We start from the raw sequence: 19,424 nt of genomic DNA, 5'->3' as shown, positions 1-19,424 counted from the left end.
GAGCGCCCAGCGTTTCTTCTGTGCTCAGGCGCCGGCGCCCCCTCTCTGCTCTGAAATGTCCGGCCGGGACCCGGGCGCGCTGCACTCTCTCCTCCTCACACACAGGGGCGGAACTACCGCCCGTGCAGCCGGTTCATTGAACGGGGGCCCCGAGGGAGAGGGGGCCCCTTCAGCCTCCAGCAGGGCCGCCATCAGGGCATGACTGCCCTGACTCCAGTATGGGGCCCGGCCGGTAGGGGCCCCCTTGGGGGCCCCCCTCTTGTGTGTCTCTCTCCTCATGGGGCCCCCGGCCCCATGCTAAGCGCCGGGGCCGGAACATCTCTGTCATGATTTCTCTGACTTCCGGTCATGTGACGGCACCGTCACATGACCGGAAGTCAGGAGAACCTGGTGTCATCGATTTGGACGAGGATTCTGCAGGGATCGCATGGGGGTAAGTATAACAAGTTTTTTTTTTTTTTTAAATACAATTTACTAGGAGTGGGGGGAATGGGAGGTGCACATGTGGGGGAGGGGAATGAGAGAGGTGCACATGTGGGGGAGGGGGATGAGAGAGGTGCACATGTGGGGGAGGGGGATGAGAGGTGTGCACATGTGGGGGAGGGGGATGAGAGAGGTGCACATGTGGGGGAGGGGGATGAGAGAGGTGCACATGTGGGGGAGGGGGATGAGAGATGTGCACATGGGGGGGATGAGAGAGGTGCACATGTGGGGGAGGGGGATGAGAGAGGTGCACATGTGGGGGAGGGGGATGAGAGAGGTGCACATGTGGGGGAGTGGGATGAGAGAGGTGCACATGTGGGGGAGGGGGATGAGAGAGGGGCACATGTGGGGGAGGGGGATGAGAGAGGGGCACATGTGGGGGAGGGGGATGAGAGATGTGCACATGGGGGGGTGAGAGCTGCACATGGGGGAATTGGGAGAAAATGAGCTGCACATGGGGGAATTGGGAGTAGGGGGATAATGAGCTGCACATAATGAATGTGGGGTGGGGGACAGTAAATGATGATGGGGTGGGGAGAGCAGGACATGATATAATGAATTGGGGCAGGGGGTGCATGTAAATAATGAATGCGGGGAGCAGGAAGTATAGAGTAGGGGGCGTTGCGGATGCAGGAGTGTAACTGGTAACAAATTGGCGGAAAGAGTAGAGGTTCTAATTAAATTATATATTAAGTGCCTATTTACAGTTAATGGGGGCACCGTGGTGGATTACAATTTATATTTGGAATGGTAGGTTGTATAATAACTAACCATATATTGATGGTGGATACACGTCTGTATTCAGCTGCGTAATGTAGAAGTTGGGGAATGTGCTCTAGATAACTGTGTTATTTTATGCAGAGACGAGTCCTGGCTGGAAGACGTAATGGCGGTCTGTGCTGGATGAAGGAGAAAAGCGTAGCTGAAGGACTTCACCTAGAGACGTCACCAGTGAGTCAGTGTATTACATGTACACTTACACTATATACTATGTACCGGGCTCCTGTGTATAATGTCACTGGTGATCACTGTATTACCTGTACACTGACACTATATACAGAGCTCCTGTGTATAATGTCACTGATGATCACTGTATTACCTGTACACTGACACTATATACAGAGCTCCTGTGTATAATGTCACTGGTGATCACTAGATTACCTGGACACTTACATTATACATACCATGTATAGAGCTCCCGTGCATAATGACACTTATGGTAATATTAGTAATGTGGTGGTAATATTAGTAATGTGGTGGTAATATGTGGTCTGGTCATGGTGTGGCAGTTTTTCCCCCTTCTGTGTGGTATTATTCGGTCACTATGTTGTGGTAATATGTGGTCTGGTCATGGTGTGGCAGTATTCCCTGTATGTGGTATTATTGGTCATTTTTAAAAAAAAATGTATATGACACATTCCCTTAAAGAAAACTAAATAAAAATATATCTAAAAAGAGTATTGGATATTTTAAGAAAATTTTAATAGGTTAGAGTAGGGCCCTGCCAGAAGAGTCTACCTTATCGTGGTGGCGGCTTTAAAACTTTTCAACTTTTGTTGCTTGTTATTACTTGATCATTTGATTAATAAAAAATGCACTTGTTGTTTTCACCTACATGAGTTTAATTTTTTTTCTTTGGGGGGGGGCGCCAAGAGGGATTTCGCACAGGGCGCCATATACCCTAAGGCCGGCCCTGCTTGCAGATATTGCCACTGTTAGTCAGGGATCCCCACACAGGGACAGCACCGGGGAGATCACGCGATATCTCACCGTGCCGTCAGTATTTCATCCAGAATCGCGGGCATGCGATCCAGACTACTCGCTACGTGGATATCGGCAAGCGACCAGTTAGAGTATGGCGTCACACTTCTGGGTTCCAAAGCATGGAATATGTGTTTACACCCTCCGTACCGTCACTGTTAGCTTCACGATAGCCCAATTATTAATATTATTAGCTGCCACCACCGGCCGACTTTGAATTATAATACAGGCCTGGCCGGATGCCTGCGTTTTGGTAGCGTAAATGGCTTCGGGGAAGGGAGTGATTACAGAGCAAAAGAAACAGAACTATTAAATTTTATATTTAATCCAAAATATTTAAGAAAAAATATACACAAGGCTGTTACAAAGGAGACATTAAAATACATACGCAGTTACACAAATAAAACAGGATAAAAGGAGAAACTTACACTATAAAGGTCGCTGCGACGATTCAATATAGGTGGAGGGGAGACGCTCCGTTTACTGTTATCGCACAGGGTCCTCCGCTATGATAGACATATACTCCAGGGCAAAGAACACGGCTTCAGCCTCAACAAAGTATTTTATGCAGAAGGGAGAGACCCCCCCTGTGACGACATCACAGGGGCTGGGCTCCACCCTTCAAATTTGTATTAAAAACCTGTTTTTTGGGATAATTCATCGCGTGTTGATCCCAGAAGCCCAAAAGTGATATCATATTTTCTATTATGATTTTACCTTCATGTAGAGACCACACATTGCATAGCTGCAATCTGCTATTCTGGTGTTTTTGAACTACAGCTCCCTGATTTTGTTTACAACAATGACAAACTATGTATGCAGTCCTCGGCTGTTTCTGTCACTAGAAATATGGGTCCATTATTGTCAGACGCAATATTTCATATTTCATTTCGTAGTTGGATTGTCTGGAGATTTCTTTGTTAAGCTCGGGAAAGCAACTTTCCCAGTTACAAGCAAATTAGTGCAATCCTGCCAGTAATTAACCCCCTGCATGTGCCAGGGACAAGATCCTTGCTTCCTAATGAAGTTATAACACTCCTTGGCTGGCATTTGTTTGTGTAAGCTATTTCTCAGGCGTGTGTTAATTGGGGCTTTTTGTGCTGAGCAAAAGGGGAATAAGGGAGGGGAGTAAAAATCTATGTCAGGCAAATATGGAAGAACATTTTCCTGACATTAATATTTCCCTGACAACCATGCCTGAGGAAGCGACCTAAGAAGTCTCGAAAGCTTTCTTTATAACACCATTTATGTTATTTTTGTTAGCCATTAAAAGATATCATAACTACAAGATGATCTTGTTTTTCCCACTGAGAGCAATCCATCTACAAAATATAATGCCAAACAGATAACACACTAAAAACAAATATAATATTTACCCTTAATAACCCTGAACAGTACTAGTGCTTTGCATACTAATAATGGCCCTTTTGCTGCCATAGTGCCCTCTTAAAAATAAGGCAACCATAAAAAATAGTAATCTCTATAATATTCTCATAAAAGTAACTATGCCTACATCATGCCTATTTAACACCTCAAAGAAGGGGCAATTTTTACTTTTTGTGCTCTCATTTTTGCTCTCCTTCTTCCAAGAAGCATAACTTTTTGATTTTCCCATCTACATATTCGTGTGAGGACTTGTATTTTTGCAGGACATCTTTTAGTTTTAAATGACACCATTCATTTTACCGCACAATTCCTACATGGATTCTGAGTTTTGTTTTTAAGGTATTTATTGTATGGTAAAAAAAAATGACTTTGAAACATTATTTTCCAGATTAATATAGTTCTGTATATAGATATAGTTTCTGTGTGTGAAAAAAAAACTCAGAAATTTGTAAAAAAAAAAAAAAAATTAACTTGTCACCATTTTTCGAGACCCGAAAAGTTTTCATTTTTCTGTCGATTGAGTAGTGTGAGGGTTTTTTTTCTTTTCTTTTTAATCATGGCGAGCTGATGGTCTAAGGTTAAGTTCCCACAATGAGTTTTGGGTAAGTTTTTGACGCTGTATATTTTTGCTGCTCAAAAAAAACACAGCGTCTTACAGTTCCTGCAAAGTGAATGGATATATGGAAATCTCATGGCCATTCTGTGTTTGAAATTGGCAACATGACAATTTCTCTAGTCGGTACGCTGAGGTTTATATGCGGATTTTCCCCGTAAACTTGCATTAAATGTGAAAAATCCGCATGTAAAAAACACTTATGCGTTTATAGTACGTTTCCGCTTTATAAAAAAATCTCTAAAAAAACATGTAATGTGCACATGACAGTATCGCTAAAGTTTTACCAAATCCAAATACCAGGAAGTATCAAAAACAGAGCAGCTTTATTTAAAACATGACACCAACAAGAGACAAAAAAAAATGTCAAAAACACGATAAAAACTAATGTGAAAAAAAAAGCACTTTTCCATTTCTATCAAAATAAGTAACAGCTATAGAGTCTTGTGTTGCGTTACAACAAAATTTACGTTACATTTTTTTGTGTGGGGGGATGAGATTCTGTAAAAAACTTTGAGTTTTCAACGTGCAATACTTTGGCGGAAAATCTATAGCGTGTTGGTGCTAAAAAATTAAAGAACCAAAACTTGAAGAAGAAATTTGAAAGGAAATTAGGTTGTAGTAATAGATAGCAACCACTAGAGGTCTCATGAGACCTAAGAACAGAAAGAAGACAACAAGTGACGTTCATGACTGCACAGCGAGATGGTCGGCATGTGTTATAATAATGTGAACAATGTGGGGTTCAAGTAAATAAACTTGTTCAAATAGGCTTTCATAATTCCCTTACAAATCCAGGGCCCTCTAAGAATGACATTTGTGGGACCCAATACTCAGTATAACACACACGTAAGAATTAATTGCTGTTGCTTATCAGCAAAGAGATCATCAGTCACCATTTACACCACATCCATCAGATGCGACAATTCTGGCGCTTAGCCTCACCTCTTCCCGATTGCCCTAGTACGGTGGCAATTGGGGTAATAGTTTTTGGGGTTGATGTCAGCTGTGTAATGTCAACTGGCATCAAGCCCAGGGGTTAGTAATGGACAGGCGTCTATCAGACACCACCATTACTAACCCAGTATTTGAAAATAAAAAAAGACACACACATGGGAAAAAAAAGTTTATTTGAATAAAGACTCCTCCACCCATTTTCTAGTTTCCCCATTTATTATTAAAAAATAATCTTAGCAGCTCTGATGTAATCAATTGTGGTTCCCACAGCATCCAGCGACTTACTCCTGCAACCTATGGAGCGTCGTTCCAAAAACGACGCTTCATAGGTTACTAGCGGTCATGTGTCATGGACAATGACTTCAGTAACGTCATCGCCCCTGAGACATGACCGGGAGTGACCTATGGAGCTTCGTTCTCGCTGCAGCCTTTCAACAAACTTTATTCTGCACCGAACCCAAACAATAAAAAACGGACTTCCAGTGTGTAACTACCGCGGTCGCCACTGCGACTGCCCGTGCGGGTGAGTGGCCCGCCGATGCAAATTCTTCAGCTGGATGTGCATCCTCAGAGGCGAGCAGCTGACGTCGACGTGCACATGACCGGGGACACATGGCAGTGACGTCACGCGTTCATGTTGCTTGCACGCTGAAGTCAGCTGCCAGCTTCAGAAGAGGAGCAGATGGCAGGTGAGTATTTATCACTGAGTACACGGTGGCCATACTACTACATGGATGACTATGGGCTGTGCATTATAGTATATGAACGACTATGGGCTGTGCATTATACAGTGAAGGAAATAATTATTTGATCCCTTGCTGTTTTTGTAAGTTTACCCACTGACAAAGACATGAACAGTCTATAATTTTAAGGGTAGGTTAATTTTAACATTGAGAGATAGAATATCCAAAAAAAAATCAAGAAAATCACATTGTATAAATTAGATAACTTTATTTGCATTTGCAGTAAGAAATAAGTATCTAATTCTTCTGGCAAACAACACTTAATACTTGGTGGCAAAACCCTTGTTGGCAAGCACAGCAGTCAGACGTTTTTAGTAGTTTATGATGAGGTTTGTGCACATGTCAGGCGCAATTTTGGTCCACTCCTCTTTGCAAATCATCTCTAAATCATTCAGATTTTGAGGCTGTTGCTTGGTAACTCGGAGCTTCAACTCCCTCCATAAGTTTTCTATTGGATTAAGGTCTGGAGACTGGCTAGGCCACTCCATGACCTTAATGTGCTTTTTTTTGAGCCACTTCTTTGTTGCCTTGGCTGTATGTTTTGGGTCATTGTCTTGCTGGAATACCCAGCCACGACCCATTTTTAATGTCCTGGCGGTGGGAAGGAGGTTGTCACTCAGGATTTTATGGTACATGGCTCCATCCACTCTCCCATTGATGCGGTGAAGTATTCCTGTGCCCTTAGCAGAGAAACACCCCCAAAACATAATGTTTCCACCTCCATGCTTGACAGTGGGGATGGTGTTCTTTGGGTCATAGGCAGAATTTCTCTTCCTCCAAACACGGCGAGTTGAGTTAATGCCAAAGAGCTCAATTTTTGTCTCCTCTGACCACAGCACCTTCTCCCAATAACTCACAGAATCATCCAGGTGTTCATTGGCAAACTTCAGACAGGTCTGCACATGTACTTTCTTGAGCAGGGGGACCTTGAGGGCGCTGCAGGATTTTAAACCTTTAAGGCGTAATGTGTTACCAATGGTTTTCTTTGTGAGTAGGGTCCCAACTGCCTTGAGATCATAAACAAGTTCCACCCATGTAGTTTTACCTCATGATCAAGGATACCCCACAGGGTGAGACTTTGCATGGTGCCCCAGATCGATGTCGATTGACAGTCATTTTGTATTTCTTCCATTTTCTTACTATCGCATCAACAGTTGTCTCCTTCTCACCCAGTGTCTTACTTATAGTTTTGTAGCCCATTCCAGCTTTGTGCAGGTCTATGATCTTGCCCCTGACATCCTTAGAAAGCTCTTTGGTCTTGCCCATGTTGCAGAGGTTAGAGTCTGACTGATTAATTGAGTCTGTGGACAGGAGTCTTTTATACAGGTGACTATGTAAGACAGCTGTCTTTAATGCAGGTAACGAGTTGATTAGGAAGCGTCTAACTGGTCTGTAGGAGCCAGAACTCATAATGGTTTGTAGGGGATCAAATACTTATTTCTCACTGCAAAAAGCAAATAAATGCATCTAATTTAATCATCAACATTAATAGAAATAAACACTTGAAATAGATCACTCTGTTTGTAATGACTCTATATAATATAGGAGTTTCACTTTTTGGATTGAAGAACTGAAATAAATTAACTTTTTGATGATATTCTAATTTAGTGAGAAGCACCTGTATATGGAGGACTATGGGCTGTGCATTACTTTATATGTATAGTATTGTAGAATTTACAATAGATACACTCATTTAATGTAAGAAGTGAATTCTTTGGCATTGTACTATGCCTATATTTCTCTGCCATATCTGAACATTATGAATTGTGGTATGAGTTAAAGGAGTCCACAGACAATTTTGCCTGGGGCCCACGAAAACCTGGAGCCAGCCCAAAGGGTGTCTGATAGATGCCTCTCCATTACTAACCCCAAGGCTTGATGTGCTCATCAATCCCAAAAATTTTTACCCCAATTGCCACCGCACCAGGGCGATCAAGAAGAGTTAAGGGAAAGCACCAGAATTGGCGCATCTAATGGATGAGCCAATTCTGGGGCGGCAGAGAAATGGTCTTATTGGGCTGGAAAAGGGCCAATATCAATGGAATGTCACAGCCTATTAATATCAGACCCCAGCTGTCTGCATTGCCTTAGCTGGTTATTAAAAATAGGGGGGACACCAGGTCTTTTGGTTTTTCATTATTTATTTTACACTGTCTCTATGCTAGTCAGAGCACAATGGCAGCGCCTCCCGTGACCGGCATTTATACAGGCCAGGTCACGTGTATAGCTGTGATGGCTCTGGAAGTACCCACAGCCTAAAAGCTTGTTGATTGGCTGCTCTGCAGCCTTTCAACAAACTATTTGGCACCAAACCCATACAGTGAAACAGACTTCTGGGAAAAAGTCTGTGTTCGGAGTTGGGTACCAGACATTAACTTTACAATTCGGGTTCACTCATCCCTAGACATGACCACATCCCTGCTGTTCAAATCAAAAGACCACTCAGGTCAGACCTAATGTTCTTGCAGAGTGAAACTTTAGAGGGCATGGGGGACCTGACATGTTTCCTTTAAACCAGCAGTATTCAGCCACGTGTGATAAAACTATCCCTGTGTAACATAATTTGGTTAAATAAATGCTTTAAAAAAGCATTTATAACCCCCGCAGAGATGCTACCGGAATGAGCGGCACGCCTGCGCACATTTGCATTAAATGGCGATGACGCCGCTTGTGCAAATTATGTTATCACGCCCACAGGGGCGTAATGACATGGAAGAGGGCTGACTAGTCTGGGGAACTAACACCCAATCGACTAGTCAAAGCCCTCATTAGCATAGGGAAAGTGGAGGTTATAAATGCTTTTTAAAAGCATTTATTTAACCGAATTATGTTACACAGGGCTGGTTAGGGATGGGGTTTTATCATACTTGGCTGAATACTGCTGGTTTAGAGGGCACAGGGGACCAGACAGGTTCCCTTTAAGGGAATCTGTAAACAAGATTTCACAACCCAAACTATTTATATGTGCAGAGAACTCTTTAAAAAAGTCCAGCAACACCTTTACATGTGCAGCCTATTACTTTCTGAGAAATCAGCATTTGAAATTGATATACAAATGAGATTTAAGGGCTATGGTAGATCTGAAGCCACTGTCACTCCAGCTCTACAGCTCTATTCCCTTCCCAGTGTTTCCTCCTCCTGCTTGATTGACAACTCCTTTGCCTGAATTCACACAACATAGAGACTGTCAGTCAATCAGGAGGAGGTAGCGTTGGGTGCGGATTAGAGCCGGAGTGACAGAGGCTTCAGATCTTCACCCTCATTTGCATATTAATTCAAATGCTTTTTTTCTCAGTGATGGAGGAACAGACTGACCATGTAATTGTAAGGCTGTGGGCCCATGAGGCGTTTTTTAAGCGTTTCTGCAGCGGCAAAAACGCTGCAGAAACACTTAAAAAACGCATGGTAGAAGGCCTGCCATGTTCCCCAATGATTATCATTGCGGAAAAAAACGCAGCACTACCAATTATTTTGCGGAAGTGCTGCGTTTTCGCCGCCATTGACTTGCATTAGAACGCATGGATTACGCATCACTGTATATGTAGATGCGCATTCCATGCGTTCTAATGTGCGGATGGTACCCAGGTCTAGAGGAGAGGAGACTCTCCTCCGGACCTGGGTACCATAGAAAACTGTAAAAAAAAAAAGAATAAAATAAAAAATAAATATATACTTACCTTCTGGCGGCCCCCGATGCGCTCCTCCTCTCATGCCGGCAGTTCGCGATGGACTGAAGGACCTGCGCTGACGTCATAGTCATGTAACGGGTCACACGACGCTGACGTCGGCAGGTCCTTCAGTGTACCGCGATCTGCCGGCAGCCGGAACGGTGAAGCAAGACACCGGGGGCCATCAGAAGGTAAGTACAGATTTATTTTTTATTTTTTACCATTCTTTCGGTCACACTATATAAATCCATGCTGGTTGCATGGATTTATATAGTGTGACCAAGTTGTCAAGCACTTTTCAAGTGATGCTAAAATCGCTTGGAAAGCGCTTGACAAACCGGATGCGGAAATGCATGTGAAGAACGCTTCACATCCGCATGTCCCTGGCAGGAAAAATGCATGTTCAATCCGCATGCGTTTTTTTCTGCCAGGGAGATGCAGAAACGCTCAGGAAAAATCCAGAGCATTTCTACATCGTGGGCACATAGCCTTAGGGTTGACAGAGACTGTCAAATACCTCAAGACAACAATTGTAGTGTGAATATTAACTTGGCTTTTAGTGCATTTTATTGTTTAATCTGAAATGTGTAAAATGTAATGTAAAATGCAGAGAGTGTTATAGGTACTGATTTTAATGCCCAAGGTAACCTGGTACACTCATCTCAGGAGTAGAGAAGGTGTAAAACATTGTGTAGTGCTTGGTTAGTAATATATAAGAACATTAGGGCAGATAGGCAGTGGTGGGCCTTATTAGTATACAGTAAAGGATGCAGTCAAATGCTTGGGACCAGCCCAGCATGGGGGTGGGTTAGGTCAAGCAAAAAGTGGAAGCATTTTCTGGTTGAGTCAGTCTGCGTTAGATGTAATGTGAGGTTCGTGACAAGTGGAAGTTCAAGCTGTAGTGGGCTAGAGGCATGTGGAGTACATAACATTCTGGTAGCATGAGGTCATACCAAATTTCCTGTGGACATTCCTGTAATGTTCAGGGCTTATGGCCTGAACTAGGCACTGGGAAGTGTGTCTTAATCCCTTCCATACAGAGGAAGCCGGACAGGGTAACGCATGAGGGAAATGTATTGAATCTTGGGAGAGCTGTGGTGCCGGACGGGAAATCCCTGGGACTGACAGGAGGATCAAGTGTAGTGGAAGTCAGAGCTGAATGTAAGCAAGAGCTTTAACAGTACTGTGTTGATGAAACTGGAACTGGAGGGTGCTGTGCCAGATACTGTGTCTTATGGACTGTTGTACACTGCTCAAAAAAATAAAGGGAACACTTAAACAACAGAATATAACTCCAAGTAAATCAAACTTCTGTGAAATCAAACTGTCCACTTAGGAAGCAACACTGATTGACAATCAATTTCACATGCTGTTGTGCAAATGGAATAGAAAATAGATGGAAATTATTGGCAATTATCAAGACACACTCAATAAAGGAGTGGTTCTGCAGGTGGGGACCACAGACCACATCTCAGTACCAATGCTTTCTGGCTGATGTTTTGGTCACTTTTGAAAGTTGGTTGTGCTTTCACACTCATGGTAGCATGAGATGGACTCTACAACCAACAGAAGTTGCTCAGGTAGTGCAGCTCATCCAGGATGGCAGATCAATGCGAGCTATGGCAAGGTTTGCGGTGTCTGTCAGCATAGTGTCCAGAGGCTGGAGGCACTACCAGGAGACAGGTCAGGACACCAGGAGACGTGGAGGGGGCCATAGGAGGGAAACAACCCAGCAGCAGGACCGCTACCTCCGCCTTTGTGCAAGGAGGAACAGGAGGAGCACTGCCAGAGCCCTGCAAAATGACCTCCAGCAGGCCACAAATGTGCATGTGTCAGCACAAAAGGTTAGAAACAGACTCCATGAGGGTGGTATGATGGCCCGACGTCCACTAATGGGGGTTGTGCTCACAGCCCAACACCATGCAGGACGCTTGGCATTTGCCACAGAACACCAGGATTGGCAAAGTGGCCACTGTCGCCCTGTGCTCTTCACAGTTGAAAGCAGGTTCACACTGAGCACATGTGACAGACGTGATAGAGTCTGGAGCCTGCAACATCCTTCAGCATGACCGGTTTGGCAGTGGGTTAGTAATGGTGTGGGGTGGCATTTCTTTGGAGGGCCGCACAGCCCTCCATGTGCTTGCCAGTGGTAGCCTGACTGCCATTAGGTACCGAGATGAGATCCTCAGACCCCTTGTGAGACCATTTGCTGGTGCTGTTGGCCCTGGGTTCCACCTAATGCAGGACAATGCCAGACCTCATGTGGCCGGAGTGTGTCAGCAGTTCCTGCAAGATTAAGGCATTGAAGCTATGGACTGGCCCGCCCGTTCCCCAGACCTGAATCCGATTGAACACATCTGGGACATCATGTCTCGCTCCATCCACCAACGCCACGTTGCACCACAGACTGTCCAGGAGTTGGCGGATGCTTTAGTCCAGGTCTGGGAGGAGATCCCACAGGAGACCATCCGCAACCTCATCAGGAGCATGCCTAGGCGTTGTTGGGAGGTCATACAGGCACGTGGAGGCTAAACACAATACGGAGCCTCATTTTGACTTGTTTTAAGGACAATACATCAAAGTTGGATCAGCCTGTAGTGTGTTTTTCCACTTTAATTTTGGGGGTAACTCCAAATCCAGGCCTCCATTGTTTAATAAATTTAATTTCCATTGATTACTTTTGTGTGATTTTGTTGTCAGCACATTGAACTTTGTACAAAACAAAGTATTCAATGAGAATATTTCATTCATTCAGATCTAGGATGTGTTATTTGCACGTTCTTTATTTCTTTGAGCAGTGTACTTTTACTGTCCAGTAAAGTTGAACTTGTTATAAAGAACCGGGTGTCTCTTGATGTGTGTGTGGCTGATCCTGGCCCTAAGGACGTTAGTGCAGCGGAGGCCTCCGGCCTACAAGTGAGTACAATGCAAAGTACACAGCACAACACTAACGGACTGGGACACGATTTGTTTGTAAAGTGCCAGGGGGGCATTATGGAGCAAGAGCTCTCCCACGTGTAACACACTGGCCACCTTACATAATCTGAGCTCCTGAAAAAAAAAAAAAAAAAAAAAGAGAAAAGGCTAGTTGCTAACCATGCCCAATACACGTCTGAGACTCAGAGCCATGTCTGCCCCCGAAAGACACAAAGCTAAAGCTGAACAGCTGGGTGTCAGCTGCCCAGATGTACTGTTGCTTGGAGACAAAATTAGCTTTTTTCTAAGATGAATTCTTAGGGTCTGCCTCCAGGTGGCAGCATATAAACCCAATGAATCAACAGAGAAATAGTATTTTCTATCTTCCACTACCAGGGCCTGGGCCAAGATAGTTTACACAAAAAAACATGAAAATCAGACATAACTGGAGTTCTGCCTCCCTTAGATGATGGAGAAGAACTGAACTTGGACATTGCTGGAAATTTAAAAGTGAAATAGAAGCCTGCACATTATAATAATTTAAAAAGCTTTTGCCTAAAGTCCCCCCAGCCGCTCCTAACACCTACTCAATCCTTCTCCTCCAAAACCAGCTTCTCCACCATTATGGAAGATCAACTTTCCTCTTTCCTCTCCAAATCACACCTCACCACCTGTGAACTTGACCCAATCCCGTTCCACCTCATCCCTAACCTCACCACAGTCTTCATCCCAACCCTAACCCATCTTTTCAACCTGTCACTAACAACTGCTGTCTTCTCCCTCATGCTCCAAACATGCCTCGATCACACCCATCCTCAAAAAGTTATCCCTTGACCCATGCTCTATGACTAGCTATAGCCCCATATCACTCCTCCCCTACGCCTCAAAACTTCTGGAACATGTCCACTTTGAACTGTCCTCCCACCTCTCTTCCGGCTCTCTCTTTGACCACCTCCAATCTGGTTTCCAACCGCACCATTTTAATGAAACTGCCCTGGCTAAAGTCACCAATGACCTACTAACCGCCAAATCCAAGCGACACTACTCTGTCCTCCTCCTAGACCTGTCATCTGCCTGTCACAGTGGACCATTCCCTCTTACTACAGATTCTCTAATCTCTTGGCATCAAAGACTTGGCCCTATCTTGGATCTCCTCATATTTGACAGGACATTCAGTGTTTCCCACTCATACACCACCTCCTCATCTCGCCCCCTATCTGTAGGTGTCCCCCAAGGTTCAGTCCTAGGACCCCTGCTCTTCTCCAACTAGACCTTTGGCCTGGGACAACTCAGAGTCCCATGGTTTTCAGTACCACCTCTATGCTGACGACACACACCTCTCTGGACCAGATATCTCCTCACTACTAACCAAAATCCCACAATGTCTGTCCTCTATCTCAACCTTCTCTGACAGATTTCTAAAACTTAACATGGATAAAACAGAACTCATCTTTCCACCATCTCATTCATCCCCCCCCCCCAACTAACCTATCCATCAAAGTCAATGTCTGCCCACTCTCCCCAGTCCCACAAGCTCGCTGCCTTAGAGTAACCCTGGACTCTGATCTCTCCTTCAAAGCACATATCCAAGCCCTTTCCACTTCCTGCCGATTCCAACTCAAAAATATCTCCCGGATCCGCACATTCCTTTATGACGAATCTGCAAAAACAGTAGTGCACGCCCTCATCATCTCCTGCCTCAACTACTGCAACCTCCTGCTCTGTGGCCTTCCCTCTAACACTCTCGCACCCCTCCAATCTATCCTAAACTCTGCTGCCCGACTAATCCACCTGTCCCCACGCTATTCCCCGGCCTCTCCCCTCAGTCAATCCCTTTACTGGCTCCCCATTGCCCATAGACTCCAGTTCAAAACCCTAACCATGGAATACAAAGCCATCCACAACCTGTCTCCTCTAACTGTGACTTAGTCTCCCGGTACATACCTGCACGCAACCTCTGATCCTCACAAGATCTCCTGCTCTACTCCTCTCTTATCTCCTCTTCCCACAATCGCATACAAGATTTCTCCCGTGCGTCACCCCTACTCTGAAACTCTATCCCAGCATATCAGACTCTCGCCTACCATGGAAACCTTCAAAAGGAACCTGAAGACCCACCTCTTCCGACAAGCCTACAACCTGCAGTTACCATTGCTCCACCATACTGCTGCATGACCAGCTCTACCCTCACCTACTGTTATCCTCATCCACCCCTTGTAGACTGAGTCCTCACTCCTCCTGTACCAGTCGCCATCACGTTTTGTTAAAGATCATTGTAATTGTTCATGTATGTATAAACCTTTCTTCACATGTAAAGTGCCATGGAATAAATGGCGCTTTAATAATAATAATAATAATAATAATAATAATTTTAAGTACTTCAAAAATAGGCAGTTGTACCTCCTGAACATTTTTTCAATATAAATCTTATGTAGGGTTTTTTTTTAATGCATCAGCCAGATTCTTTATACAAAGTGAATATTTTTTAACTTTGCATAAAAGTCTGAGTGAACGATTTTTCCCCCTACAAAAAAAATAAGTTACAGGCCCATAAGAAAAAGATTGGTACAGTAAATAGAGGGAAAATATATAGACAGCAAAGTTCATTTTTTGAACATTGTTGGACACAGAAAGAGAATAAATAGATTTGTATGGAAGATGTATGGACCTCAAAGAGATTATACAAATTATAGCTCTTGGAAGGCAAGGTGGAAAAAAAAAATCATAAGCAAAGAGACGCCCCCTGGTACTGTGTCGCTCAATGGTCTGCATAAACCTGGAGTTGACCCTGGTTTCAGACACAGCATGAGAGCAGCTGGTGCCGTCCCTAGGAAAGGGGGTGGCTTAAAGTTCATATACAGTATCTGGACTTTTAGATTATTTGTGGCTTCCATACCATTGGGTCTGGTTTTGGCTCCCCCACATGTTTTGTATATTTACTTTTCTTTTATTAAATCAAGAACTTTTTTTTTTATTTAATAGAAGTTACTAAAATTTGATGTCCTTGCATCCCATTTTGTATGTGTTGATCTCTCCATGTTTTTTCCCTAAACATTTAATGCATTTATATGGTGTAATTCTGATGTGAAAATATAAAATCTAAAGATAGTCCAATCTATTTGGAATTCTGGTGTTTATTCTTTTTCACCCACATAAATAAATCTGACATTACTCAAGATTCCAGGCAGATTTATATATTTTTTTATTTTGGCACAATTCATACAAAATTGAATATTTGGTTTTCACTTGCAGCATTTGGTGCATTTATTTGCCTTTGTCATGTCTCGGAAATGGGACAATCATTCATGGTCATTCATTCAAGGTGGATGCCTCAGACATTCGCATCGCTTTGGTTGGTGGTTCATAGGGATTTCTCAAAGTAAAAAATACTTCTCATATCTATCCATGTGTACAAAAGGTCAAGTATTCAGCTTCATGAGTGACTAACAGATAAATATATGTACATTTGTCGTTTTGTCATCAGCATACAAACCTAAATAAATTACAGTAAAAATACAGGTCTGACATTTTTTTTTCAACAAGACAAGTGCAAAAATATTGTTTTTATTGGTAGTCAGTGTATGCTTGATTGTCAAGTAATTCACAGTACCACGGCCTGGTACAGCTGGGGAGCTTCTTGTGTGGTCAATGGAGTTTGTCTTTTGTATATCCATTTTGATGTGCTTTCCCATCCTGATGAGCTTTTGGAAGCCTTTGCCCCTTAATGTAGGCATAAAACCAGAAATTGAGGAACAGGACCAAGAAGATGACTCCGTACAGCCAGATGATGTATAAGAAGACAGGGAACTGGTACGGACAATCTTTCATGAAGAAGAACTGCCCAATATGGAAGGTGACCATTAGAAACTGCGTCTTCGGAGATAAAAAAAGGAGGAAAAATTAAGAACATCTATCAGTATCATGGTTTCAGATTTAAAAGGGAACCGGTCATTTGAAAAAACACTGTTAAACTGCAGATATGGGGTTAATCTGCAGGCTAATAGCATTCTGAACCTTCCTGGAGCCGGTACCGAGAGCCCCCGAGCCATGAGGAAATTAACTTTATTGCTCCCGGCAGCAATAGTGGCGGTACAGCTTCAGTCACCGGTCTGTATATGCAGAGAGGCGGCTGTAACCATGCCCCCGGCACTGACTGACAGCCAGCCCTTAGAAATCAAAGGCACAAAATGTTCATACAGGCTCACAGTCTAGCTGGTCACATGCTGTAAATCATTCATATGGCTGCTGCAGCCCATCACTGGCCCAACTGTTGGCATTTACAGTGGTCACATGAATTATGTACAGCACTGACCTGCTGCAGCATAGGCAGGGATGACCAAAGCGGTGGCACAGGAATGATATGGGATGTGAAAAGCGAGTTATGTTTATTACTACATTTCCTGCTGCTAAGAAAAGTTTATAAAATGCCAGTTCAGTCTCTTCAAAGTGAGCAGGTACTTCCCTAGGCTGCAGCCAATGCATCTCATTCAGTCAGCCAGGTCTTTGTCCTGTACTGATGAAGGGCACAGACCCTGAAACAGATGTCTACACATAGGTCTGGATAAGTCTTGAAATACAGTCTCCATACTTGGGTCTTTTCAATGAGAGGGTTTGCCCTCATAATTTTACTAGGGGTTTTGGGATTTTAAGTGTTTTTCATTATTCTAATCATCACTCAAAGAAAGTATTTACATTACCCCACATGGACAATTGTCAGCCGACTGTAACGTAGCGGCAGCTATAGTAGCGATGAACAACCACCAGCATTGAAATGAGTAGGTATGCTCACCAAAAGTTTTTCATCTGTCACAATATGTCATCACTGTGTGAAGGGTGAAACATACCAGTTGTATAGAGGTCATGTACTTCTTCCACCACAGGTACTTCTGATAGGCAGGTCCCAATGCAGAGAGGCCATAGTAGCTGTACATGATCACATGTACTACACAGTTCACCAGCGCATGGAATGTGCCCAAACCACCTAAATGAGAACAGACATAAGACGAAATTACATGCGGGGACTACAAGGCTACATGAAGACATCATACCTAGTGTGCGGAATAGCAGATCATGAACAGGTAAGTAATTGGTAAAGTCTGGAGACATGGTTTATAGGTGTAAAAGAAGTGAGAAATAAAACTCAAACTTGTTTTTCCTAAAGGTGAAGTGAAGACACAGGGTCTTCCGTGGGCATAATACCGCTCAGATAACACAGGGTGATAGTAAAACAGTGTGGCAATACTTTATTGAACCACAAAAAGGGCAATAAACAGAACAGTCCCAGCAAAATACCCAAGATGGTACAACATTACACAGTCCTAACCCTTCCCCTGGCCCACCTGGGATAGAACAACTGCGACTTTGGGACTTCCAGGGCCAACTACCTCAACCAGTGGCCCCCCCCAGGATTAGGAACCTAGAAGTCCATCGAGGTACAAGGCCAGGAGACCTGAGGGTCCCACCCTGGTATCTCAGAGTTTCCATGGGGCCAGATGACTAGCTGGTCCTAATCTGGCTTCTCTGAATGTCTCCATGGGTTCCAGGCGAACGGAGGGTCCCACCTGACAACCCCAAACAACATATCCATGGGGCCAAGTGACTTCATCGTTCCAACCTGGGTCTCCCTAAATGTATCCATGGGCTCTCTGATGGTCAATGGAGGAGATCCGAATCTTTCCAGTCAGGGCCATATACTCTTAGGCTGGAATCATGTATAATCCAAATCTGTGTCTCTCTGGGTAAAGCCACACTAGAAGCTACTCTCCTGAAGAGTATGTGTGATCTTCGATTCTCCTTGTAAAGTCTCTTTCAATTCTGTGTTTCAAATCAGCCTCATACAGAGGCATATGTTCCTTTTTAAGTACACATCCACAGGTCAAGGGTTAGGGAAGATATTATTCCACAGGGCTCAGGTCTCATTGTTTGTGCATTTAATCAATTTACATAGTTGGTATAGCAGGGGGCTCTTGTAAATAAACTAGCTAGCTTCGTATAATATGCAATTAGCATAGTAACAAACATCACTGTTCACAGACCAATAGAAAACAACATTCCGGGTTATACAAATACTGGTCTGTCCTTCTTGACCCACCAAAGAAACACACACAAGTTCTAAAGTCAACACAAACACAATAGTGTATTTCTCTTGGCTTAATAAATCTAGAAGTCTGGCTGATTAAGATTATAAAGCTGTATCGACAAGTGCCATTTTGATTTCTTTTCTTACATCAGTTTTCTTTTGAACAAATGTCCAAACAACTTCAAATCACAATAAAGGGAATCTGTCCCCCTTTGGCACTTATCTGACCTCTAATATGGGCATACAGGTGATAAGTATAGATTTACATTTCTACGAGTATACCTCATATTAGAGGTCTGGTTGCTGTGAAATGGCTTTTTATTCAATGAAGTTTCTGATGCTTGCGGGCATGGGGAAGGGAAGAAATCTCCGCCTCCTGTGGTAATTAAAATATTTCCCCCCCTCCCCTGCAAGTCACAGTGCCCTGTGATGTGCAGTCACCATGGCCAGATCCCGCACACTCCACTTTTGAAAGAAGGCGCACTTGTACTGTGTACTATGCAGTCCTAGTACTGCAAGGATCTTGTGCGCAGGTGCCAGCAAGTCACTGACTTCCCGGCGCCTGTGCACAAGATCCCTGCAGTACTATAACTGTATAGTACACAGTACAAGTGCGCCTTTCGTTTAAAGTGAAGTGCGCAGGCACGGAATCTGGTCACAGCGCACTGTACCGTGCAGGGGAGGGGGGAAATATTTTAAATTACCACAGTAGGCGGGGATTTCTTCCCAGCCCCGGGCTCGCAAGCATCGGAAACTTCACTGAATAAAAAGCAATTTCACAGCAACCAGACCTCTAATATGAGGCATATAGGTAGGTA

The 19,424-nt window shown here is 43.7% G+C and overlaps 1 protein-coding gene across 1 annotated transcript in view; it reads right to left on the bottom strand.

Annotated features, from left to right (window-relative positions):
• Window positions 1-15,705: 15,705 nt before the first annotated feature.
• The window catches only part of ELOVL7 (ELOVL fatty acid elongase 7), a 35,157-nt gene continuing 31,438 nt past the window's right edge, over window positions 15,706-19,424 (bottom strand). Inside the window, exons 7-8 of the mRNA XM_073680262.1 lie at window positions 17,372-17,508; window positions 15,706-16,400 (exon numbers count right to left, since the gene is read on the bottom strand). Coding sequence (XP_073536363.1) covers window positions 16,173-16,400; window positions 17,372-17,508 — 365 coding nt within the window. The 3' untranslated portion in view covers window positions 15,706-16,172. The remainder of the gene's footprint in view (window positions 16,401-17,371; window positions 17,509-19,424) is intronic.

Source organism: Phyllobates terribilis, unplaced genomic scaffold (genome assembly GCF_046119375.1).
Source record: "Phyllobates terribilis strain yellow unplaced genomic scaffold, ASM4611937v1 Scaffold_1__5_contigs__length_1240528914, whole genome shotgun sequence".
NCBI classification, from domain to species: Eukaryota; Metazoa; Chordata; class Amphibia; order Anura; family Dendrobatidae; genus Phyllobates; species Phyllobates terribilis.
Note: the sequence above shows the minus strand (reverse complement) of the source record. Positions and strands in the feature narration are given on the sequence as shown.